The sequence below is a fragment of the Gymnodraco acuticeps genome, unplaced genomic scaffold (assembly GCF_902827175.1).
Source record: "Gymnodraco acuticeps unplaced genomic scaffold, fGymAcu1.1, whole genome shotgun sequence".
Classification (NCBI taxonomy): Eukaryota; Metazoa; Chordata; class Actinopteri; order Perciformes; family Bathydraconidae; genus Gymnodraco; species Gymnodraco acuticeps.
In genome coordinates, this window is record NW_022991654.1 from 261,350 (window position 1) to 286,010 (window position 24,661).

A 24,661-nucleotide genomic window follows, 5' to 3' on the forward strand; every position below is an offset into this window, starting at 1 on the left:
TGGTTGGTTTGAGGTGGAGTTGGTGGGATTGGGGTGGAGTTGGTGGGATTGGGGTGTGGCTTTTTGTATGTATGTGTGACCAGATATGTTATTTTAACATCAACAGTTTCATTACTCATCCTCTTGGACAGAAACATCACATTTTCACCAACTGAAACATTCATGTGCCCACCCACCACAACAAAACCATGCTCTCTCTATAAACATGTCCACAAACAAAGGCAGTGTACAGTTCAGACTCAAAGATACACAAACAAACACACAGAAGCTGTTAGTACGGCAGGAGCCCAAATGGCCCATTTTCTCCCACTTCTCCCTAATGAGTGCCATAAAGAGCGCGAGGCATCAATATTTCAGCGTCCTTGTCAGGCAGCCTGCAATATTTCCTTTTGATGAGGCGCACCAGAGGTGTTTTGTTTTGCCCGGCTGCCACTTCGATCAGATGTGAATTCAGGGTAGGCAGGAAATTATGGAGACAGGATGCGGAAAATCTGGACTGCTGGTGAATTGTGGTTTCTGTGAGATGACTCGGCAAAATTAGAGAATTAATGGACCCCTAATTATGTTTGGACTCTTAATTATGTTTTGGGCATTTCCAAGTTTAACTGATGCAGTTGTATTGTATATTGGGATTGCACTAAGACTTTAGGCAGACATTTATTCGTACCCTACTTTCCCTAGTCCAACATGACCCCAACACATCTAGTTTTGATCATAGACTACACAAGAAGTTGATATAGTCAATGTGATGTCACCCATTTGTGACATATTTTTGTAACCAACATTGGCACAAGATGATGGACCAAAGTACCATTTTAATTCTGAAAAATACATTTTCAGGTGACCAAAATGTTTCAGTTAAATTGAAAACACATTGAGAGAACAAGAAAAAACATTTAAGATATTAATAATTATTCAGAATCTTGTAAGATCTAGGAAAGTAGCCCTCAGAGTTCAGACCACACAAGCTTCATTACCTTTCCAGAAAAGTCCCCATTGGGTTAAATTAAACTATTAGTGTTGTGGTTACAACATAATCTTATCTTGATGACTCATTCCAGTTGAAACTCCAACGTTTCAGCTCCACAGTAAGGCGGCAGGATGTGGATGGACTCGTTCCCTCTCCCTGTGGGTTTTGGGTTAGATCAGGCTGGTGCTGCAAACTGAAATCGGGCAGACGTCTCCAAATGAGCTCTAAACGCCGTCTGTTGTTCCCCCCTCTTTGGGAGTGTCCCACTGGGCTTGCAGACTTGGACGGAATAAGCATCTGCCACTGGGGAAAACAGTCACACTGATACATACCAGCTGTATCTGCTCACTGCTTTCTCCTCAGTGTATCTCTGTCTTGTCTCATCTCTCTTGATAACTGTCCTTTATATCTGACTTTCTCTTTCATTATTTTGCTATCAACCCGTTCGTTATCTCTACCTTTACAGTCTCTTTTCTTTTTTCTGGAGTCTGAACATTGTAAAAGTCACATTTTATTTAGACACTCTTTATATACATTTCATCAGAATTTCTTCCTTGATAAAATGCCTAGTTTTGCTGTTGTTGAAGACCCAATGCTAATTACTTCTGACGCCTAAAGCTGAGTTGGCCATTGTTGGATGAATCCCAGTGAGATGTGAGCACATCCAGAATAACTTGGATTGCATGAGGACGTTATTTTCGGGTAGTTTGTGTCCTGCCCAGGGATATTTTGCTGTTCAACGTATGGAGGGGTCCAAACTTCAAAGACTTGCTTCGTTTCATTAGTGCAGAAGTTTCCCTTTCCACGAATGAACATGAGAGTTTGCAATGGAATATACATACTATTGGCTTCTTCCTTGTGTAACGTTCATTAAAGATGGAGGTACTCTGTGTGTGCTTTCAGGTGGACGAGCTGTACGAGGCCTTCTGCATCCAGTGCCGTCTGAGGGATGGAGCCAGCCGGATGAAGCAGGCCTTCTCCTCCTCTCCCTCCACTAAAGGCACCAAGGACAGCATCGCAGAGGTCAACCGTCGCTACAAGGAATACACAGAGGTACTGGCATATCGCAGTGTTTAAAAGTGGCCAACTGCTCAAGAGAAATAGGGGGCAGCCCTTTTGGCTCCATACAATCTAAATGTAAAGTCATATAAACAAACTACCTACTATCTAATAGCAGGGAAACAGTACCCAATTTCAACCAAACTGCTAAATATACAAAACTATCAAAACGTACATGAACCCTATACCTTTTAGTGTGATTTAAAAGCCTTTGATGCAGCTTACTTTAACTAAAATATCCAATAAACATTGGCTCAAAGAGGACAACACCCACAACATTCTTAAACACCTGATACAAATGACTGTTTACTGTCATTTGTAAACACTGACAATGTATTGTCACATACTTAAAGTGTGACCTTTAAATCTTGAAAATACACACATCTGTCATCACCTGTCCGCAGGGCTTACGCCGGCCGTCCTGCCTCCTCTGCAGCTTACTGTTGACAGTCAAAGTCTCTTCAGATAACTTGATTACTATTGTTGTCCTTGACTTACGAAACAAAGGGCTGTTTATGTGATCAGTGTTATCTCTCACTCAATTCTGCAGAACATGAGCACGTTCGAGAGCGAACTGGAGAACCTACTCGGAGAGTTTCATATCAGAATGAAAGGTAAGGAATATGACAAGTAAACCCACTCACAACCGGGGTTCATTTCTGAAAAAAAGAAGCATTAATGCTCTGCTGTCTACAGGAATGTTGTGAGCTGACAGCTGATCATCACTACACAACCTACCTCCTGTTTGGAGCATGTTCACACTCCTTTTTCAACTAGAACACTTAGAGTTCATCATTATGTAACAGAAAGGTCATACCTTTGTAGTTTATTTCCATTAGAAGAAATGTGTACTACACTTAAAACCTACATTGTAAAATAAAGCTAAACACTAAAGTCTCCTGAAAAAACAAAACATAGATATTCGGCTTGTCTTCTTAAAAGTTTCTAAACCAATGGATTTCTCTTCTCTCTCCCAGGTTTGGCAGGCTTTGCTCGGCTCTGTCCTGGAGATCAGTATGAGGCAAGTTGTTATTTTGTTATGTAACACATGGCTGTTACAGCAACTTGGAATCTATGTGTGAAATATTGCAAAACCATTTAGTTAAGACATAAAAATGTACACTTTAGGTTTAAGCAAAAAGTGGAATTTGGTAGAATTCAGCTGAATCGAATCATATAACGAGACCCATCAAGTAGTGAAAAATAACTAAATACATTTACTCAAGTACTGTAATTCAGTAAGGTCCTTAGATACCTGTATTTCCATTGTTATGCTACCTTATACGCCAACTTCACCACTGTACAATATTTCCCTCTGATATGTAGTGAACACATAATGCATTATTAATTATAATCAAATACTAGAAATATATGTTTCGGAAATGGGCAGAGTACTTTGACTTTTGATATACTTTGTGCTTATACTTTACTTTTACTGAAGTAAGATCTTAAATGGTATTGCTATCTTTACTTGAGTAAATAATCTGAATACTTTTTACATCACTTTTTAAAAAATGTTGCCATAAAGTATATCTTATGAGGCCATTAAAGAATTGTCCTTCCTCTGGCTTCAGGCTTACTTTCCTATTCTCTCCTAACTTTAGATCTTCATGCGGTACGGTCGCCAGCGGTGGAAGTTGAAGGGAAGAATTGAAGGGAACTCCAGACAGAGCTGGGACGGAGACGAGATGATCTTCATGCCTCTCATCACTGACCTCATTAACATTAAGGTAGACATCCAGATTCAAAAAACGTCAGTAAACTATCACCGTGTATGGTTAGGAAAATGACAATGTAGAAATCAGACATTCCTCCTACTGTCCTGCATGTGCAAGTTTGTTTGTCATTGTAAGAAAACTATTCATCAACAATCATCTGATTTACGTCTTGATGTCATAAGAACATTACATTTACGTCTTAATGTCAGATGAAGATTATTATCGTTTTCCTGGCCTGAGTAGTACATACAAGTGTCTTTGTTCCTCCATCAGGTGACAGAGCTGAAGGGCCTGGCCACTCACATGCTGGTGGGCAGCGTGATCTGTGAGACCAAGGAGCTTTTCACTGCCATGCCTCAGGTGGTCGCTGTGGACGTCAACGACCTGGGGACCATCAAACTCAACCTGGAGGTCACGTGGTAGTAAGTAGACTTTAATACGAACAGCAAGCAGGTCACGTTTCATGTTATCCATCATGGTTTGCTTCACTAAAGTGTTATTCAGTTATTCAATTAGTTGGTTTCTTTAAAAAAGGAAAACCTTATCCCAAAAATTACCATAGGTTTATCAATTCATATCTCCATGTTACCTTGACTTCTCTCGCATGACCCCACAGTGAACAACATATCCAAGAGAACTAAATCGGAGCTGCGTGCAGAAGTATTTTAAATAGAAAGTCTTTATTGAAAGTGCGTGTGTTTTGAGAAGATGTGGTCATTCTGGATAAATGACGCTTGGATTATTATGCACAGGTCATGTTTGCAAACTGATGGTTTGATATAGTTTTGCTTTTTTTTAAATCTGCACTAATTTTCTTCAATTCATCAGGACTTTTTTCCAATTTTTGATTTGGACGTTTTCTGTGGAGGCATGCAAGGATAAAAATAAGATGTATTTACCACTGTCACCAGGAGGCTAATTTGAGCTAATATAACTTTAAAAGATGTATTTTATTTATTTTCAGTCAACTTTAAATAATCAATTTAAATGCATGCACAGTCAATATCTCTCTCCGCAAGCAAAACTGCCAGCAAACACCTATAATAACCTTTATTAGTGTCGTATCTATGAATTCAATTAAATGTTTTATGGTTGTTCTGTCATCTGGTGGAAAAACATTGTTATTACACTCTATGGAAGATAACTAAGCAAATAAATCCTCCGCTCTGACAAAACCAAATTAATTAAATCCCTTAAATAGTACATGGTAGGCATTGATAAATGGCATAACAATCTTCTTGTTTCATTCCCCCTTTAGTCCCTTCGATGTCGAGGACCTGAGTCTGTCCTCTGGTAACGTGAGCAAAGCCACAGCGCTGCAGAGACGAGTGTCCGTCTACAGCCAGGGCACACCGGAGACCCCCACCTTCCAGGAGAACTCCTTTTTCGTGAGTAAAACTCCTTTAGCTTCATCAGTGTCGTGGTTTTTGTAGAACTGAGATCATTCATCATCTAGACTAGTAAAGAAACATCAGCACTTTATGTGTTTTAGGCTACATCAAGGTGAAATTGTAGTAAAAGAGATGACTTTATGTATTTTACACCTCCATAGTCCCTGCACACTTACCAGACTAATAGCTTGACTAATGCTTGTGTTAGAAAACGCCAGTGCTACCCCTAAACTAACCCTCCCCGTGTCCCTGCTATCCTCCTCTCCTCTCCTTGCATTTCCACGTCAAAACCCCCTTACCCACACTCTGTCCCACTTTACACGTTTATCCATCCCTCCTGCATCTCACTCACCTGCCCCTCACTCAAATACCCAACGCCTTGTCCCAAATGCCTGCGTGCATTGTGTAAAGAAGTGGCGGCCATATCCCGTGGAACGCCAGCGCCTCTCCTTCCTGCACATGCTCCGAGAAACCCTGCTAGAGAAGCTCAGGCGCAGTCGCTCGTTTGGTGACCTGGCCTCTCTCCGGCCAAGGCCCAAATCCAGTCTGGAGGTCTATGTGAGTGTGTTGCGGCCCCTCAACCCTCCTTACCTGACTTTGTGTGCCCCCTTCCTCATTGACACAATGGGGATGTAGTCTTTTCTGCTGGTGTGGATACACTGGGGCTTGTCCTGTCCATTTCTGTGGGCTGCAGGGTGCACTCTTTGCATGTATTCTTGTTACCTGTGTGATCTATCTTGGTTGTTAGATCTGGTCATTAGAATTCAGAAAGAAAAGTGGAGTGAGACTGGATTTGTAGTGTCTGCAATCTGTTTTTCAACTTTCTCTTGAACTTTCTTGCACTGATTTGAAGCTATTTCTTAATCTTCCATCTATTTTGTGACACATACTGACTGTGCTGTCTGTCCCTTCAGTCCACTCTACCAGATGACATGTTTGAGAGCGGCTGTGGCGTGGCAGAGTGTAAGCGTCTCTCCTTCACCTTCTCGGACACCTCCGGTTCCTCGCCCAGCCCGGCCCCGAGCTCCCACGGCCAGTCCAACCCTGAGATCACAGTCACCCCCCCAGAAATAGACCTATCGTCGACGCAAATCCTGCCTACAAGGGAAGACTCCATTGCTGAGGAGCATTTAGTGGAGGAGGAAGAAGAAGAAGAGGAGGAGGAGGAAGAGTATGAAGAGGATGGGGAGACGGCTAGCAGAGGAAGTCGGCGCACCAGTGCCAGCCTCGCCAGTGAGGAAGCCGAGGTGGCAGAGGACTCAGAGTGGGAGCGCACGGAGTCGCAACGAAATTCTGATTCCAACTGCGGTTCAGCGTCGCTCTGCTCTGACGGACAGCTGTGCACGGTGGCTCCAGAGGACGTGTTCTTAGATCACACCGATGAGCTGAAACCTGTGGAACTGGACACAGAGGAGGCGGGCAGCCTGACCCGGCAGCTCGTAAGAAGGCTGACCTCTTCGGAAATCATGTCGCCAGGTGGGAGCTCGACGGAGGGAGGGGGGAGTCCGAGCTGGGCGGGCGAGGGGAGCAGAGCGTTCCTGGAGAGCAGCCTGGAGGAGGCCATCCACAGCCTGCTGATGAGGCTGGAGGCCCTGACGCACCGCTGCCGAGAGCTGCAGGACCTGGAGCAGGAGGTGATGCGCCTGGAGGATCTGCTCAAGGTGACTGAACCTTTCTGTCTCCCTTTTACATGTATACCTGTGCAAGATCTTAGGAAATCTTAGATTGTTTCCAGGTTAGAAGAGAACAATTACATTAAAGCAGTCATTGGCAGGACATTCTTGGATCTTAGGCACCCTTCAACAATGACAAAATATTTATGGATATAGGGAAAATCACACAAGTTAAATTAAATAAGAGTTTATGACTTAAACTACTTCAAGCTTAAATATAGGGCTAACATATAAATAAATAAAATGGGATTTAATTATTATATATGTGCAGCTGCTCCTCATCTGAGGACTCCACAGACCACTAACTCATTTAAGAAGGGCCTAAAAACCTTTTATTAAACTTGTGTTTTAAAAAAAAAAAAGTATATTATGCCACTTGTAGCACTTTGGGATTACTTTTAGCAATGGAAGGTGCTTTACAAATACAATTTTTTATTATTATTATTATTATTATATAATTGATTAAGAAAATATCTAATGTTATATAGATAAACATATATAAGAAAGAAGATAATAATTCAAATGTTCTACATACAGGAAAGTAACAAGTCACTCTTTAACTCACTAAAATTGATAAAGTAGAAATGGTAAAGGGTTTATAAATTAATGAGTATTTACCTATGGTATTTACCCCCTCTCTCTCCTCCTTCACAGTGTCGCCTCCCGGGTCACAGGAGCCGGTCGTCCAGCCTCAGTCTGACGGTGGAGAGCGCTCTGGAGAGTTTCGACTTCCTCAACACCTCCGACTTTGATGACGAAGACACTGGAGACGAAAACACCATCCTCAGCACCCCCCCACAAAGGTCTCCGCTCTTTGATGCTGATGGAGAAAGGATCGGGTGAGTGGGAGGGACATTTATACTAAGTACATGTTGTTGTATAATAAGGTTTAACTGCTTATTGGAAGTGTCTGCACTGAAAATGGAAACAAGATGTTTTTGTAAGGCTATCACAAACAATTATCCAGAATTATTTAAACAATTTAAATTTAACTGAATGCCTGCCTCTTCATTGACTAAAGGATTTGATAGAAATTCTGAATTATCTTGCATCATAGCAGGACCCCATTGAAATCCATTTAGTGCAATAGATTACTGTTCTATGTGTTGCTGCTGCCCCCTGCTGGTGACTCTTGGTATGTGTCTCAGTGGCCAGCATCCAGAGGCCAGAGGTCACCTGAGTGAAGCCCTGACAGAGGACACCGGGGTGGGCAACAGCGTGGCAGGAAGCCCCCTGCCGCTCACCACAGGAAATGAGAACCTGGACGTGGCGATCGTCATCCACCTGCAGTACTGCAATCACCTCATTCAGGTAGATGTTTTTGAAGTATGAATGATACATGCAAAGTAAAAGTTAGATATGAAACAGTTCACTGCATCATGTATTTTTCTGTCTTCCTGTAATGACAGCTGTTGAGCAGCGGGTTGGGTTTGTGGCAGCGTCGCAGTATTCTACTAAAACTGTCCGCCCAGAGTCAGCTGTTAGAAGAGCTGTCAGAGCTCAGTGCGGACCAACTGGGATCCATTACATCTGCTGCTGACGGTAGGTAGCAACACGTGAAAACTGTTTTATGTTTTTGTGTGTTTACTGTGCAACAGTGCATCTGAGAAAGGTAATCTAAGAGTTTATACCACGCTGTCTCTTGCTTGGAAGGTTGCTTTTGAAATGTAATAGTTACAGATTACACAGTACACTTAGTAGATTTTTATTTTTGATAACTGTTTTTGATAATTTCACGGCCGTTAAACAAGATAGAAGAACAAAGATGCAAGCAACAGAATGATTGTTATATTTAACTTATAATGTTGTTACTGGAAAGAATAACTTTGGATATATAACCCCTTTAATATTCACCATCCTTTTGTTTAGTAGCAAAGTAATTTGTCTCAGTAACTGTAACGGATGACATTTGAAATTGATCTTATAATTTGTTTACATAATGCATTTGCATGTGACTACTGTAGTTACTCACCAACACTGGTTATACTTATTATTTTAGTATTTTATAAAGAATGATTACTTCACAACAGAAAGGACTCTCTGATGTGAGGGTTTGTAGCGTCTGACCTTGGTTTGGTCCTCCTCTCCCTCAGTGCTCCCGGGCCTGGCAGAGCGGCCCCAGCTGATGGCTCTGTGGTCAGAATGCAGCGGGTCTGCAGGACTGTTCCACACCACGCTGGACCGAGTGTTCAAACACATGAACCAGCATTACACGGCAGTGCTGCAGGAGAGACACCCACACAGCGCCGACACAGGTTCATCATCTCTATTTTCTCTCTGTAAACAAGCCGAAGGGCAAAATGGAATAGCAATGACTGTTAGGTTTGAACTGATTTGTTAATTTTGTTTTAACCGTCTCCCTGAAGGAAGATGAAATCATTGTCGCTGCTTAGTTTCAAATGTATTTAATTTACATGGCACTTAAAAAGCAAGTGATTTTTGCACCAAAGTATACATGTACAGTATACGCATAAATACATATGCATATCGGCATTAATATAGATAAGATAAGATGGAGCTTTATTAATGTATGTCTGCCGGTAAATTACGATTGTAACTCATTTAAAACCAGGTTATCTAATAAAAACTGAAAAAGAGACACAGACAAAGAATAAAGAATATTTCAAGTTTCAAATGTGGTTTTAAAAATGCTAAATAAAACACAATTAAAGAGACTAAATGGAATAGTAAATCCATATTAAATATTTCATAGATCTCTGCAAGTGCAGTTCCAGTTGGCTAAAAACAATTTTCCCTGACCTCTGATCTCTTTCTCTCCTCTCCAGTGATTGGTCTGGTAGTGGGTGAGATGGTGGACAGGAGCGATCTGGTGTCGGCTCACTGTCCCCTCGCCGCTGAGCTCTCCGAGGACGTCCTGACCGTGTTTCAGTTCCACTGCTACATCTTACAGCATGAGCTGCAGGACATGGAGACACACCTGCTGCATCTGGCCAGAGAAGGTGAGCAAAAGTGGGGAGACATTCACAAACCTACAGTGCAAAATAGGTCCCTGTGCTTTACTGTCTACAGGTTATATATGTGTAAACTAGAGCTGCAACCATTTATCGACTAATCCATTATTCCACAAATGTAAAACAAGCTATTTTGAAATGATTCATTATAAAAATCTGAGAAAAATGTTCTTTTCAGCCTCTCAAATATGGAAATATCCTGTATTTTTATTTAAAATCATAATAAACTGAATATCTTTGAGTTTCTTACTCACAAATCAAGAAAAATCATCAGCTTGGAAACAGATATAGATAGTTTCAATTCCTTTTTTCAATTAGCATTTTATCGAATAATTAATTAACCTAAAATATTATCGGTACTGAAAACTATTTTAGTATTATTATTGGGTTTAAATCTCTTGACGTGTGTGTGTGTGTCGTACCCAGAGGTGTTTTCAGAGGCTCTATGCAGCGGGGACTACTCTCAGTGTGTAGCGGAGCTGGAGGCGGTGCCTGTGTCCTCGCTGTGGCCCCGAAACAGCTCCCTGAGGGCCCTCGCCTCCCTGCTCACTGCGGAGGACCCCCGGGTCAACAAGGCCGCAGCCGACTACCTCTGCTCTGCATCAAACAGCCACTTCAGGACCAGAGTGAGTAGTGATCGAGCCTGTTAGAGAGATGTGTGTGGAGGCAAACAACATCTGAAATAGTTGTGACAGATGCTGTAATCCATGTTTTAATGTTTGTGTCTACAGGCAGTGGAGTGCTACACCCACGCGCTGTCAGAGGCTGGAGTTCAGAGCCAGAGGGCGGCCTGCTCGGCTCTCAGCTGTCTGCAGGTCAGTGTCCTCTAACGGCATACATACAGACGTGATACTGTGGGGATATGGAGCTGCTGTACTATAGCTACTGATACTATTTCAAAGATAGCTTCGCATTTTGTCATGTTATAATAATATGTCTATGTAAGATGTCCACTGTAATCATTCATCCCTCATTTACTGACTGTGATTCATTTAGCTACTCTTTCTGTGTGTCTGTAGGCAGTAGAGAGCATCAAGGCGGTGGTCGCTCTGTGTGACTCAGCTGATGAGGAGCTACGCCATGTCGCCATAGAAACCCTGCTCACATTTGGTGAGTAACACATTAATGGAAAAACTAATGTTGCTCAGCTTGTGTTTTGTTTCAGCTGCCACAAACAATACCTCTTGCCTTAAAAGTCATTAATATTGTCTGTTTCGTTAAATCCAAAGACAAATGTATTTTCTTCAGCATATATATATTTATAAATATGCTGAGGTTGCAAACCAGATCTGACCTTCTAAAAAGTCATTTGTAAGGCAAGGCTGTTTTATTTTAAAAGCACATTTTATACCCAGCTTAATGTTCCAGTTGTTGTATGCTAAAAACAAATAATTTCAAGTTAAAACAACAGAATACAAATTCAGACGATAGTCTTTTGCCAGAAATAAGTATATTTCAAAAACTATAAAAGTAATTGCATTCATCCCTTTTGTTTCTCACACTCACTCCCTCTCTCTGTCTGTCCCTCTCTTGGTTGATTGCTGTCTAGAGGCAATTTGCGATTACAACTATCAGAACCAATGGCAATAATTACTTTGTGAATATCATGTGAAAGCTCTAGTGTCTAACTTCAGTTGCTCTTGCAAAATCAATCTCTACTGCGTTGATCTTTAGTAGCAGGTCATTTGTCTTCACTGAAAGCTGCTTGGGGTTGCAGTGTTTATAATGACCCTTGTGTGTGTGGCAGGTGAGGAGGGGCGGCTGGCGTACGAGCAGCTGGACACGGTGCCGGGGGAAATCATCCGCCTTGGCACGCGGCGAGGAAACGCTGTCACCACTGCCTTCTGAGCCACCGTGCCACGTGAAAAACATCACAAAAGACATCTCAGCCTGACCTCGGAGAACAGCTACACCTCACAGGGCTGCTCAGTGACTGATCTCTTTCTCGATCTGCTTTTTGGCGCAGACTTAAGGATCTCCACACCGCCACATTAGATCACTGTTCTTGATACTGCCTCCTGTAAGGAACTAACACGACGGTCTTAACCACAGAGGACACACAACCTAAACGCCTCCTGAACGCACACTCCTCGTTCCTCCATTTTCTCCACTCTCACACACCCCTACACTCCCCCCTTTCCTCCCCCTGCTTTCTGAGCCAGGCAGACCGGTCACGCTGAATTAAACTGGAGAGCACACATTTGAGTGGACACAAAGACGCTGAAAGCTACTTTAAAGACCGTGGAAAGTCGATTTTTGAAAAATGCATCTTCACACAAGCTCAGTCAACAAACCACTGCACAACACACTTACATCACTTACTCACTGATTTATAATCATCTCGATTGTTGCACAGTCAGTTGTTTCACGCAATATACTAACCATGGTCTTTGTATAAACACTGTCTATCACAAGAGATGCTTTCTGGCGCTTTCGGGAGATGTGCACTGTTGTTAGGCATGTAGATATGGCATATTTCACACAGCACTTGTTTTCAAAGGATATTTTTGGTTCTGTTTTCTAGTACGTTCCATTTTGTGTTTCAGGGATTCTTGTACAATTGGAAGATGTGCGTTTTGTGGCAGGGATGCAATAATACGTTGAGACTGGCTTTCGAGGAAGAAGTGATTTTCTGGTTTAAAAGCCCTACCTTAACAGCAGTTTACAGTCTAAAAGGATTTTGACCGTGGGTTTATTTCAGTGGAGGGATAGTAGAAACTGAATGGGGAAACTGGTGAACACAGTGCCCACGTTTCACTCACTCAGCAGTTTATCTCAGAGATTCCTCATACTTGCAGTTGAACAAGTGCAATTTCTCTGTACATACGTGACTCTTTTGCACCTAGCTGACACAAGAAGACATTTGATAAAGTCAGCGGTGACCATTTGAGCCTTGATGTGTTCGAGCAGGCCGGTCTCCACAGAAACTCTTTTGTTAATCTAATTTCCTACCAGGTACAGAGCGACTCATACATTTACTGTACATTCTTACAGTATGTGAGGTAACGACAGGATTAGAAATGAAGCTTTTCTTCTGATAAGCTGCAGAATGAAGGGTTATGTTTTCGGTCAGTTTTATTTCCCTCCATCCCAACTGTGATGTGGGAAAACTGACCCGAGGTAAGCGCCTAACTCCACCTGTTCTCATTGTAACTGTACTACTGAGTCTTGTGCTAGTGCACGACGACAACTCACATTTGTTCACACACCTTATTTATTATTAACTTCTAATATTCTTTGGCGTTATCCTGTAAAAGTGCAGATAACATTGTTATGTATATGAAATGTATATTTATGTTCTATTTTGAATCAGGTCTAGTACTTGAAATATTGTTTATCGTTTGAAAAAGCTTCCTTGTTATTACGATGCAATTGGAGTTTATTTTGAAGGAATTATATTACATTAATTATTATTTTGAAGATTAAGATTTGCTAATAGTCTAATAATATTATAGATTTCCTTTCCCTAAAATGTCCCAAACATAATGGGAAATGATATATTAGACATTTTACTTTTTTAATTACTTAAGATTTACGTAACCAAAGGAATAATTGATTTTTAAATTATAATAAGAGCTCATAATTCATAAAGGAGAATGTATTTTTCAACATTTGGCCACAATACTCAGACTTACCTTTTTAAAAGCACAACTTCAAAATAAGACGAACACATAATATATGAATCTCGATGTTTGGTTCTAACTGCACAGCCCAAAAGCCATATTGAAAAAAAGCAAGTGGTAATATTTTTATGAAATGTATTTTTCTTTTGTATTATCTGCGAATGTGTGAAGTTGTTACTAAAAGCTGAAGATGTTTTTCTTCTATACAGCCTTTTGCAAAACAGTGTCCATATTTTAAGAGTTACTTTTATTTCTTCCATGATGTGAATAGCATTACAGTATTTTGTTAAAGTATTTTATCCATTCACTCACTCATTCATTGTTTGTTTATTTTTGAGTGAGCTACTTTCTTTTACAAACTTGCAGTTTACTAGTGTTTACTTTAAGTTGATTTATGGTTGTTCAATTCCTGTATACCACACAGTGCAAGTTGTCAAAATCTGCACATCTATTCTTATTTAGCGCCTGGTTTGAAGAATAACCTGGTCTACTTTACTGAACTCTTTATCTGTTTCTGTGCTCAACAGCTTCCTTACTCATCAATTAAGTTGCATAATACCATTCTCCATTGTGGTTAGCAGTATTTACTCTGCTCATCATACATTGCAATAAAGTTTATTTTTGCATAATTAAAACTCTGAAATGGTGGATTTTTTTAACATGTGTTAAATGTTCGACAAGACCAATGTATGTACAATTTAGCTAGCATTGTCTTATTTTACAGATGAAATATTAGGGGGAAACCATGGTCCATAGTTTAATACATAAATGAAATCCAAAAGTCGCATTTTCATTTTTACTTTGTTGATTTTTAGAGTTATTCATTTTCTGGCCCGAAAATAGGTTTAAGACAATAGAAAATAATTGGCAATGAAGATGTAGAGCAGGGGTGTCCAGACTAAGGCCCGGGGGCCAAATGCGGCCCGCGGACCATTTTGAATCGGCCCTCAGCTAATTCTAAAAGTATAATGTAATACGGCCCACAAATGAAACTTTTGCTTGTCTTATATTGTACTTCTTAAATATATATGTAAACATATATTACACAGTAGTATTCATGTGTTAATAAGCCCACTTTCAAATAAATAGTCAATTAAAGTTGGAAACATTTTCTAACATATCTTAGTTGATAAAAAAAAGGCCCAATAGCTTATTTCCCCTTATAAGCAAACTGAAGGATGAGCTGCCAACAACATAAATGAAACCCTATGTAGAGCTGTGATATAGGCTGTTTTTTTCTTAAGGCATTTTCAAGTATCAAGCATCATTTACCTACATTTGATTAATTTTGCTGACTTAAAACTTAACTTATGAGGCAATATACCTCCAGCGAGTGGCCCAGCCCTTTGTATATTTGTCTGTATGTGACCCTCGGTGAAAGAGGTTTTGACACCCCTGGTGTAGAGGCTAGGGAGGGAAGATGAAAAGACAGAAAGGAACGTAGGCAAGGGCTATCAAGAGAAGAAGGACAATTGAAATTGAGAAGACAGGAGAGAGTTAAGCAGGAGAGCGGAGAGGAGTAACTTTCTTTCCGTCCTGTCGTTCTCCACTATCCCCATGTTTCTTCCTACCAACCATCCTCTCACATCTTTACTATCCAACTCTCTACTCCCTCCAAAAAGACAAACTATTACACTCCACTGACAGACATACCCCAACCGACTCTTCCAGAGCGACAGTGTGATTCACAGTGCAGCCTTACATAAAGGTTTCTCTGCCATAACATTGCTAACAGCTCAGGGCCACAGCTGGCAGTGAATGCAATTAATTATTGGAGACAAATCAATAAGCCTTTCCTGCAACATGGTGGCAGATTGATCCGCACCATAGACAAAGCAGATTTTTCTTTGAGCGTCCACTCCGGGTGGTCAGGATTGCTCCCATACTGAAAGGCAATTCAATAACAAATGTTCTGCCCATCTGTTATTAAAAGTACAAAAAGAGTCACATCTTTATTCTAACACAAATGCTACATGTTTATCTTCCGATACCCAGTAAACTGAAGATCATTTATTCTTATATTATATATTCTGGAGTCTGAAGGCTTAACAGCCGATATCTTTCATTAGGGACTTTGACCCCCTTTAAAGCCCGTCAGTGAGGGGATATGATTTAAGAATCTTGCATCAAGGTTTCAAAATGGAACAGATGCAGTCCAAGTTTTTATCTTCTCAATGCATTTGTGTTAAGTGTTGCCTTTCTAGACCAAATGATAAGATGAAGTATATTGCTTTGTTGTACCCTGAATTAAAGGTTCAATAATACATTCAGTTCTGGTGAATTGTCGAGAGTTCACCCTTTGCAGTACTTTTATTTGAAGTGTTACAAGAGCTATGGTTTACTCAAATGATAAAACATAGAAATCAGCTAAATATACTTGCACCAAACTGCACAAGAGGCCAACCCATATAACAGTAAAACATTTAATAGTGTAGTTGGTCAATGTATACTTAACAGACGTTTAAAGCATACAACATGCAGTTGTATGCACAGACAGAAAATAAGTCAAGATCCAGAACTACAGATTCGTTTTTCCTAGAAAAAGTGTTTATTTTAACAAGGCATTACGTACAGAGCTGTGCCATAAGGATAACATTTGTACAGTGTAAACCAAAACACTTTATGGTACAGGCCACATATAATCAGGAAGGGAGCAAAATCAATAAGGCTTCACTTGTCACAGTAGGAAAAGCACAAGGGTTTCAGTCACATGGTGTCATATTGAGTTATAATGTCAAAGGAAAAGACCCCACAGGGGTTTGGGTAGTACCTAAATCCTTTCTCTAGCATCAGACAGCCGACAGCGTACCTGGTGGAGCTGCAGGGCTTTGTGTTAGTCCACCAGTTGCAACAAAGTAATCCGTGCTGCGACTTATCCAAAAACACCAACAATGGCTCTGGTCTAGTCAAGTGTCACAGTAAGCCAATGCACCTTACTGGAGACCTGCAGCACTAACGGAAAGCAGCCTTTGTTATTACTCACACCTGCGCTTCTCCTACTGTGACCTGCCAAAAAGGTCTGCTGTGTAAAAGGCCTATAATGGCTTGTTTTTTAACACAAACGTCTCAATCAAAACCAATAAAACAAGCCCCCCGCCTGTTAAAGGCGGGGGAAAAAAATGTCCACTCTCACACCCCTACACTCCCCCTGCTTTCTGAGCCAGGCAGACCGGTCACGCTGAATTAAACTGGAGCACACATTTGAGTGGACACAAAGACGCTGAAAGCTACTTTAAAGACCGTGGAAAGTAGCTTTTTGAAAAATGCATCTTCACACAAGCTCAGTCAACAAACCACTGTACAACACAAACTTCTCAATCAAAACAAGCCCCCGTCTGTTAAGGCGGAAAAATATAAAGATTGCATGCATTTAAAACTATTGCAGTTTAGAGTAAATAAATTACTTTGTAAAGCCAATTCAGTCAATGGATGGCCACTTGTTGCTTCCAAAGAAAACTTTAGCCTAAATCTGCAAACATGTATAAGCAGGTCAAAGTCCCATGACAGAAGAGCTGGGTCAGTTAATCCTGCTCTGACGGAGGTCCAGCTTCTTCATTGTCCGAGGTCTCTTCTTCATCTTCTTGGTGGTCTGAGGTCTCTTCTTCATCATGGTCTGAGGGCTCTTCTTCCACCGAGTCACTATGACTGAAATCAGAGTCGGCATCATCCTCCTCCTCATCATCATCATCTACCACATCAAGAGCAATATCCTGCAGTTCCTCCAGATTGTCTGGACTCTTCCCAGTCAGCCTCTAAAAAAGACAAGATGCAATATGTCAAATTAACATGAAAAAACATTTATTTTTTAAATTGAACCTCATCTCACTACAGCATGAAGACCCATTAATGTGGGCACCAGAGCAAGCAGTCCAGTGTGAATAGGGCTTTAAATATACTGGATATTGTGATGGTTCCATTTGATTTAAGTATAAGGAAATTGAGGGTACATTTCAAAAAATAACTTAATATAAAACCAGTTTATGTACCAGTACGGTCAGAGAATCTCACCAAACATTCGAGTATGCTTACCTCAATCATATCCGCCATGTACTGTACGTGCTGTGCCAGCGCCTGCAGCTCTTCATTTTCACACTTTAGCTGTGTTATCTGTTCCTCTTTGGCCTCAATGCATTTGTGCATCTAAAGAAAATGTAAATAAAACCATTGAGCTTGACATCATGCTTGAAATGGTTTTATTGTATGAGATACTGAGGCAACAATCCTGCAAAAACTCTAGCTGTTTATTTGCATTATGGTGAAAAACAACTTCAAAATCCACTGCCTGATGGACTGCAGCCAGTTCAGTTTGACTCAAGTCAGTGGGAGCAAGTCAATTTCCAGCTAAACATTAGCCATCTCTCAGCGATTAACTCACCTTCTTATTCTCCTGTATGACAACCTGCAAGGCCTTCCGACGCTCCTCAGCTGTCTCTTTCCAGTAGTTGGAAGGAGGAGTTTCTGCCATGAGAGAAAAGTAAGAGCAGGATATAATGAGAATCATCTGTGGTAGATGCCACAATGTGATTAAATCAAGTGCATTGATTACAAATACATACCGACGACCATAAGATCATATGCTTCACTGGTCATGCCATCTGTCGAACACTGAGTTTCTTCTGTTTGTGTAGATTTGACTTCTACCTTGACCCTCTTTGGACCTCTAGTTTGTTCTGAGCTCCACAGTTTCCGCTTGGGAATGATATTTCCAACCTAAGAGAAAATAAGGTTTTCTTTATATGATTAAATGTTACAGGGAACAATTCAATAACCAAAAGGAAACTACATTAACTTACATTGTCAGCTAAGGGTTGGAGGACCTGCAGTCTTTGCCTGGGAAGACCCATTGCCATCAGAGATGGTTTGAAAAAGCTCTGAATGACAAAAAAAAAAAAAAAAACAGGTGTTACCTTACAGCTGATTAGATCAGATAGAATGGTTAAGGGCAAGATCAAACACTTCAGATGTGTTTAGGGAAACTCAATCGAGTCACAAGGGAAAACAACATGACCCTGTTCTCATTTTCAAAGCCTGCATTCACCATGGCTTAGCATAGCTTTACTTTAGTTTCACTGTCACCATGGGAGAGGGCATAACTGAGGTGGCCTACCTACAACACTAACAACGGCAGGGCAAAAGCCGTGGGAAAGTTCATCCTCAAGACTCATTAGCGAGTAGCCAACATGCTCACTCAGTTAATGTTTGGCCACAGCCTCAAAACACTGATGGGAGTCTCATGACAATAGTTTCTGCTATGAGGGAGAGTCTGATACTACTCAGGGAGGTACAGACAAAAACTAATGGGCCAAGTTGCAGAAGCAAAGGAAACCAAGCCTTTGAAACCTTACATTTTATTGAATAAAACATTATATTGTAAGAGTCTGAGGGCATTACCTCCATTTACTCAGGGGGGTGGGGTAAAAGGATCCCCTTTTTCTGATAAATGTTATCTCGAGAACATTTCTCGTCACACCGATACTGAAATCTACCAGCTTAAAATTAGACATTCACACGTTTGAAGAGTTACCCCATTTGTACCCTACGCTTTACATTTCATAGATTTTTTAAGTAAAATGAAAACAGAACAAATGATTTGCTCACGTGTACATTCTCATCAGACTTTTGTTGTCTGTTGGTCATCTTTCCAGTGAAATTCATTTTCTTACAAGAGATCTGATGGGAAAACATGAACACGTCACGACACATGAAAACGTACAGGAGGTTACCCATATTGGAGTAACCTCCTAGCAAAACTGCCCAAAACGGCTAATTACACAACTAGAATTAATGTTTATAACTTAGTTAAGCTATACTTTAAACGCGGTATTTGTTCATGTAATGTGACCGCGTTTAAAGACACGTTTTTAAAAAATGTCGCCACCTCTAATGGAAAAGTATTTACAAAAAGGTCACCAAAGACGTTAAAACGCTAAGGAAACTAACGCGTTGCTGTTGCTGACAGAAACACTTAATACACGGTTGTTAACAATATTACATTTAGGCACTATTGTAGTAGATAAATCGCCTTACCGTTGATATGAACCACTGTGTCGTAGGTGGGGACTGCCTTTCTCTTCGCTGAGACTCCCGCGCCAGGGGCTTAAATAAGCCTACTCAGTCACGTGGTACAGCGTCACTCACGAGGAAGATTTTTTCATGCTGTTGTTTTTTAAATGTTTTATTCAATATCATATCCATGTATATCAAACATTATGTAGACACACCACATTGACATCAGGGGTGAACAGGAACATTTATATAAAAGAAACAATATAAAGAATGAAATCGAAAGAACATTTTGTCCAAACAAAAGATAACATTTCAAGTAATGTATTTATCAAAATGCACCCAGTAAATCTGAAGCAAAAACAAATAGTAAAAAGGCAACACAATTGGCACACAGGGAACACAGGACGACACCTTTATGCTTTGCAGCCAAAAATCAACAGTCAGGACAAGATAAGGAGCACCAAGGAGGAACATTTATTAACAAGGTTTAGACTAGGACACGAACAAAACACTACATTTAGTAAGTAAACATCCATCAGGATTATGTGAACACTGCCAGGTGGATGAATTTGTAGAACGTGTCATTCTGTAGCGTGGCAAATACAGTCAAGAAAGAGAAAGACAGAAATCAGGAAGCTTTAGTGGAACAACCGGATCTCAAAGAAACATTAGTCTCTGGGTCAGGTAGACTATTATATCATTTAAGACAAACAGAATGAATATAAATAATGTAATTTGAATTGTATTATTTTTTTATTTTTTTTAGGGGGGGTAGATCATTCTGGTCCACACTCCAATACAGTAGGTGGCGGTAATGCACCTTTAACGCTGGTTGCCACCCACCATACAAGCAGAAGAAGAAGAAGTAGTAATAAAACAAATAAAACATATATATATAAAGAAATAAAGAGATGTAAAACCAAAGGTAACATTTCAAGTAAAATATGTATCAAATACACATTAGGTTTTCATTGCCTCCTTATTTTTTAATATGTTTTTTAAGTGGTGCCATATTGTGGTAATTCTCATTTTAAATGTGCAACATTTTATTTAGATTCAGTCCATTTGTTCTTGTGAATGTGAAATGTTCCCGAAATAAAAGCAGAAGTAGTGGTGGTGGTGCTGTTTTCCCCCTAGTGTAGTCACATGTCAACACACGTCACATCTTTTGTAGTTGTCTGCGCAGCCATTTTGGGGGAGGCTGTGGATCGACGAGCTGCTTGTGCCATTATCAGCTGCCCAAAAAAAAAAAAACACACAAAGAAACCAAACGCAGAAACGTTGGACGACACGCCGTTAACGATGGGCCCGCCGGGAGACAGAACAGGCCACATGTCGACTGAAAGAACGGAGGACTTCAGCTGGATTGTCGATTTATCTTGACATGGCATGCAGCAGGGCGAGTCGCAGGTTGTGACGACTGAAGAAAAGAAGAGAAAGAAAACGGCAAACACCTCGAAACTTCAGACGTGAAAACTTGGGGGAGATTTTGTTTAAGCTAACGTGTATTTCTCCACGCAGCGTTAGCCGTTGATTCTCCCGTTTTATTTTGGTCGATGAAGTTGTTGACAAGACACGACGACTAGCTAAAAAAAATGCTGAGCTCAAGCAAAACCAGTTAGTCAGTTAACCCCGCAGGTCGCTTGACTTTCACAACACTGGCAGTCGCATTGAAGCTGGAGAGAAAATGTAAACGCGTAGAAAGATGACTGTACGCTAAGCTAGCCAAACCACACATAGGCCTCGATTAAGCCAATCAGTCAGAAGATAAGATGTAGCTTCATCGACGGGTCACTACTAGTTAGTGTTGGAAGTGAATGCCTAGATTAGCTTGCTAGCTCACCTTAGCTAGTGTGCTAAAAATACGCCCACATCATGACTCTCAGCAGTGGCAGCACCGCAGGCCGTGAGCTAAATGAGTGGCAGTAAAAAGTCAAGGAAATGTCAAGGCAGTAGTCTTCGATGTTACCCGGTGCCAATATCTCCTGGCATCTCTATTTACCTGCCATGTTAGTCTGTATCTTAAATCCGCCTGTAACACGCACATAACTCGACAGATAAATACACACAAAAAGATAGCCATGGATGAGGGACTTTGAAATGACCCAAATAGTAAAATATGTGTCCGCTTGCTAGTCTCTGTAGTCCTCAATTTCACTAGCAAAAAAAAAATATTGTCAGTATGGGTTTTTACGGTAGCAGCCGTTTCTGTTGATTTCAGTTACCTACTCAGAAAAGTTGCTCTTTTATCTCGTTGGAATCCCTTGTCGATGGCAGGTTGAGAAATAGCTAATTTGGCTTTAAGTCATGTCTTAAAACATGGATTTCTGAACCAGTAATATGGAGATGTAGTCTTAGTTTGTTGACCATTCCCCTCCTCAACACTGCCCTTTTACAAAAATTAAAATGACTTAGTTTTGTTTCTGATTTGTCGACCTTCTCAGTTGGTAGTTAGTGGGTATTTTACAGATCTAGCCTAGAGTTGTTTGATGCGTTGTTTCTGCAAAGGGTAGCTAGCGCCATCCTTTATCCAGCGTATGAATACAAAAGTAGAGCGTGAAGCCAAAGTTTTCTGCAAAAGAGAAGGAACTACCATCAAAATCTAACCATGGGGGACCCAACTTCACGAAGAAATCATACAAGAAATCGACTAAGAGCTCAACTTCGGAAGAAAAGGGAATCTTTGGCTGATCAGTTTGACTTCAAGATTTATATAGCCTTCGTTTTCAAAGACAAGGTTTGTCAGTAAAATTGAGGAATAGCGTTATTCTTAACTTCATCTTAAATCACACTCTTCTTTTATGACTTGTTTTATCATTACACATTTAAATGTTACAGCCAGTGTGTTTTTATCTACGTTTCTCATCACAGAAGAAGAAGTCTGCGCTTTTTGAGGTAGCTGAAGTGGTGCCGGTGATGACCAACAACTATGAAGAAAACATCCTACGAGGTGTGCGAGATTCCAGCTACTCTCTCGAGAGTTCGATAGAACTCCTGCAAAAAGATGTTGTGCAACTGCACGCCCCCCGATACCAGTCAATGCGAAGGGTAAGTCAGTCCACCATCTGAGGAGGATTTATCTTGAGTAAGAGAAAGCTTTTGTGTTTAAATTGTTCTCTCTTCTCACAGGATGTGATAGGCTGCACACAGGAGATGGACTTCATCCTTTGGCCACGCAACGACATTGAGAAGATTGTGTGTCTGCTGTTCTCCAGATGGAAGGGGGCCGATGATGAACCCTTTCGGCCCGTTCAGGTCAGATCATCTCACATTACGTGGGCAGCACATTTTTGGAGCCTGGTCTTGCTTCTAATTATGGCTGCAACTTTTTATTTATGGAATTATTACATTACTTTATCAATTAGTATGCGGATTACTTTCTAAATTTATCAGTTGATTATTTAGTTAAATACATTTCAAATGACCGTGAAATAATTCATCACATTTTCCCAAGATCTTTTGAAAGAAGAAGCTTTCTAAAGCTAGGGGGATTTTTTTCAAGCAACAATTAAAAATAATTGCCCACTGTCAAATTACAGATTTTAAGTTATACAAGTTATAACATTTAGCTGTTTTTTGGAAATGTAGTTGTAATCACTTCATTTTCACAATGTACATATTTCAAAAATAGTTAATTAAGTGAATTGCCCTAGTCTGGATGTAACAGAATGTACGTCTTGGCTCACAAGTCTCTCCTACAATTTACAGGCCAAGTTTGAATTTCATCATGGAGACTACGAGAAGCAGTGCCTGCATGCTTTGGGTCGTAAAGACAAGGCTGGAATGGTCATGAACAACCCAACTCAGTCTGTGTTTCTCTTCATGGATAGACAGCACTTACAGGTGAGTCAGTCCTCTGAAATGATAATGTTACTGATCTGACAAACCTAAACCTCAGACAGCGTCCTAACACACACACCACAAATGTTCTCTGTCCACCTCTCCTGCAGACTCCTAAAACCAAGGCCACAGTGTTCAAGCTGTGCAGCCTCTGCCTATACTTGCCCCAGGACCAGCTGACCTGCTGGGGTGTGGGAGACATCGAGGATCACCTCCGCCCATACATGCCTGACTAAGGCTTCCTGCTTCACCCAGCCTCATTTCTCTCCTGTCTAAACCTTCAGAAGCAAATAGATGTACCCATCTCCACCCGTTTATTTTAAAAGATTTGAACTTGTGCTTGGATCTCTCCTTTTTTTGTTACCTACTTGTTCTCCCCTCCCTGACCAGAAGCTGGTTCGATTCCCACCCTTGTTTTTCCTCACACCCCAAATGTTCCTCCTCTTCTCTCTGCCATTTTTTTGGATTGGTTTCTCCATTTTTTATTTTTTTTTCTCCCTTTACTCCCTTTTCATTCCCTCCTACTCACTCATCCATTTTTGTTCATTTGAACCTGCACGAACATTGATTTTGAGTGGTTGGTTGTTCTCTTGGAGCCGCTCTGTCAACAGCACCGGTCATTGAAGGAACTCTTTATGTTGCATCAAAACAGGAACAAACAATACACAGGTCTTCACGGTGGTTCTCAGATGGACGTGTTTGATATCCTTGTTGTCATAAGAAAGGATTGTTAAAGCTTGTTTGTAATGTCAATTGGGTTTCTAGAACTACTTGACACAATCTTTTGACCAAGGACAGGTGTGAAAAGGTGTTAAAACACCCGTATAAGCAAAGATGAACAATATTTGTCAAATCATATGGTGTAGGTATTGCTTCTTAAAAACTGCCTTAGTTTTTTTGCTGGACTTTTAAAAATTGTTTTGGTGTCATTTGCTTTCCTCTGAAACATGCTAGGCGGCCTTTGTTAAAATCTTGAGTGACCTGAAAGGCATTGTACACAAGTTGGTTAAATGTTGAAGGTCATTGTCAAGCCATTCATGCACCATTAATTTAAGCTACTGAAATCTGATGTTTTGTTTTATTTGGGATGTGGGTTGGTGACGAACTGAAATTGTGACATAGTTAATGTTTAACTTGCCTAACAAAAGTTGCTGGAAGCTAACAGATTTCTTTGTTTAATTTGACCTACTAAAATGAATATAATTTGCTACAATGCTCATTAAATTTGATTTTGCAGGCTTGCTTGCTAAAGAATATGAGGTTCATAGTACATATAATTTAGCTCCTTGTTGATTCAGTGTGTTCAGTTGAAAGGGTATAAGGCGTGTAACTTCTGGGTTTTTTCTGTTGATTCTCAAATCAATACTGCTGAGCATATCCCAATACAATGCAAATTCTGAAAGCATAAC

General features: G+C 40.6%; 3 protein-coding genes across 9 annotated transcripts in view; 2 read left to right on the forward strand and 1 right to left on the reverse strand.

Moving 5' to 3' along the window:
* Positions 1 to 14,041, forward strand: part of ripor2 (RHO family interacting cell polarization regulator 2) — a 65,196-nt gene extending 51,155 nt beyond the window's left edge. For 4 of the 6 annotated variants that reach the window (XM_034198549.1, XM_034198551.1, XM_034198552.1 and 1 more), the window contains 17 exons: positions 1,874 to 2,023; positions 2,580 to 2,643; positions 3,007 to 3,050; positions 3,634 to 3,759; positions 4,021 to 4,169; positions 5,006 to 5,135; positions 5,550 to 5,696; positions 6,053 to 6,799; positions 7,466 to 7,650; positions 7,960 to 8,122; positions 8,221 to 8,353; positions 8,905 to 9,066; positions 9,598 to 9,771; positions 10,210 to 10,409; positions 10,515 to 10,598; positions 10,803 to 10,893; positions 11,531 to 14,041. In XM_034198549.1, coding sequence (XP_034054440.1) covers positions 1,874 to 2,023; positions 2,580 to 2,643; positions 3,007 to 3,050; positions 3,634 to 3,759; positions 4,021 to 4,169; positions 5,006 to 5,135; positions 5,550 to 5,696; positions 6,053 to 6,799; positions 7,466 to 7,650; positions 7,960 to 8,122; positions 8,221 to 8,353; positions 8,905 to 9,066; positions 9,598 to 9,771; positions 10,210 to 10,409; positions 10,515 to 10,598; positions 10,803 to 10,893; positions 11,531 to 11,631 — 2,850 coding nt within the window. In that variant the 3' untranslated portion in view covers positions 11,632 to 14,041. The remainder of the gene's footprint in view (positions 1 to 1,873; positions 2,024 to 2,579; positions 2,644 to 3,006; positions 3,051 to 3,633; positions 3,760 to 4,020; positions 4,170 to 5,005; positions 5,136 to 5,549; positions 5,697 to 6,052; positions 6,800 to 7,465; positions 7,651 to 7,959; positions 8,123 to 8,220; positions 8,354 to 8,904; positions 9,067 to 9,597; positions 9,772 to 10,209; positions 10,410 to 10,514; positions 10,599 to 10,802; positions 10,894 to 11,530) is intronic. The other 2 variants (XM_034198550.1, XM_034198553.1) reach the window with 2 other exon arrangements.
* Positions 14,042 to 15,931: 1,890 nt separating this feature from the next.
* On the reverse strand, positions 15,932 to 19,521 carry gmnn (geminin DNA replication inhibitor). 2 transcript variants are annotated; one of them, XM_034198542.1, is made up of 7 exons: positions 19,434 to 19,521; positions 19,005 to 19,076; positions 18,200 to 18,277; positions 17,963 to 18,116; positions 17,782 to 17,864; positions 17,436 to 17,546; positions 15,932 to 17,158 (listed from the first exon to the last, which is right to left on the reverse strand). In XM_034198542.1, exons 2-7 carry the CDS (start codon positions 19,059 to 19,061, stop codon positions 16,928 to 16,930), a joined length of 714 nt encoding a protein of 237 aa, XP_034054433.1. In that variant the 5' UTR covers positions 19,062 to 19,076; positions 19,434 to 19,521; the 3' UTR covers positions 15,932 to 16,927. The 2 variants fall into 2 exon arrangements, with proteins under 2 accessions (XP_034054433.1, XP_034054434.1); XM_034198543.1 differs by having other exon boundaries at positions 19,011 to 19,076; positions 19,434 to 19,509.
* Positions 19,522 to 20,605: 1,084 nt separating this feature from the next.
* Positions 20,606 to 24,657, forward strand: cunh6orf62 (chromosome unknown C6orf62 homolog). Its single transcript, XM_034198557.1, has 5 exons — positions 20,606 to 22,149; positions 22,284 to 22,460; positions 22,542 to 22,667; positions 23,121 to 23,255; positions 23,363 to 24,657. The coding sequence occupies exons 1-5, from the start codon at positions 22,021 to 22,023 to the stop codon at positions 23,486 to 23,488; spliced, it is 693 nt and encodes a 230-aa protein (XP_034054448.1). The 5' UTR covers positions 20,606 to 22,020; the 3' UTR covers positions 23,489 to 24,657.
* Positions 24,658 to 24,661: the final 4 nt, after the last annotated feature.

Bases quoted from the DNA above. Each gene is read 5' to 3' on its own strand.
- gmnn (XM_034198542.1), bottom strand. From the start codon at position 19,061: ATGAATTTCACTGGAAAGATGACCAACAGACAACAAAAGTCTGATGAG. The intron at 17,865-17,962 runs GTATGTATTTGT...CTCTCATGGCAG, and splicing joins ATATGATCTTATGGTCGTCG to AAACTCCTCCTTCCAACTAC. The intron at 17,547-17,781 runs GTGAGTTAATCG...CATTTTCTTTAG, and splicing joins TCATACAGGAGAATAAGAAG to ATGCACAAATGCATTGAGGC.
- cunh6orf62 (XM_034198557.1), top strand. From the start codon at position 22,021: ATGGGGGACCCAACTTCACGAAGAAATCATACAAGAAATCGACTAAGA. The intron at 22,461-22,541 runs GTAAGTCAGTCC...CTCTTCTCACAG, and splicing joins GATACCAGTCAATGCGAAGG to GATGTGATAGGCTGCACACA. The intron at 22,668-23,120 runs GTCAGATCATCT...TACAATTTACAG, and splicing joins AACCCTTTCGGCCCGTTCAG to GCCAAGTTTGAATTTCATCA.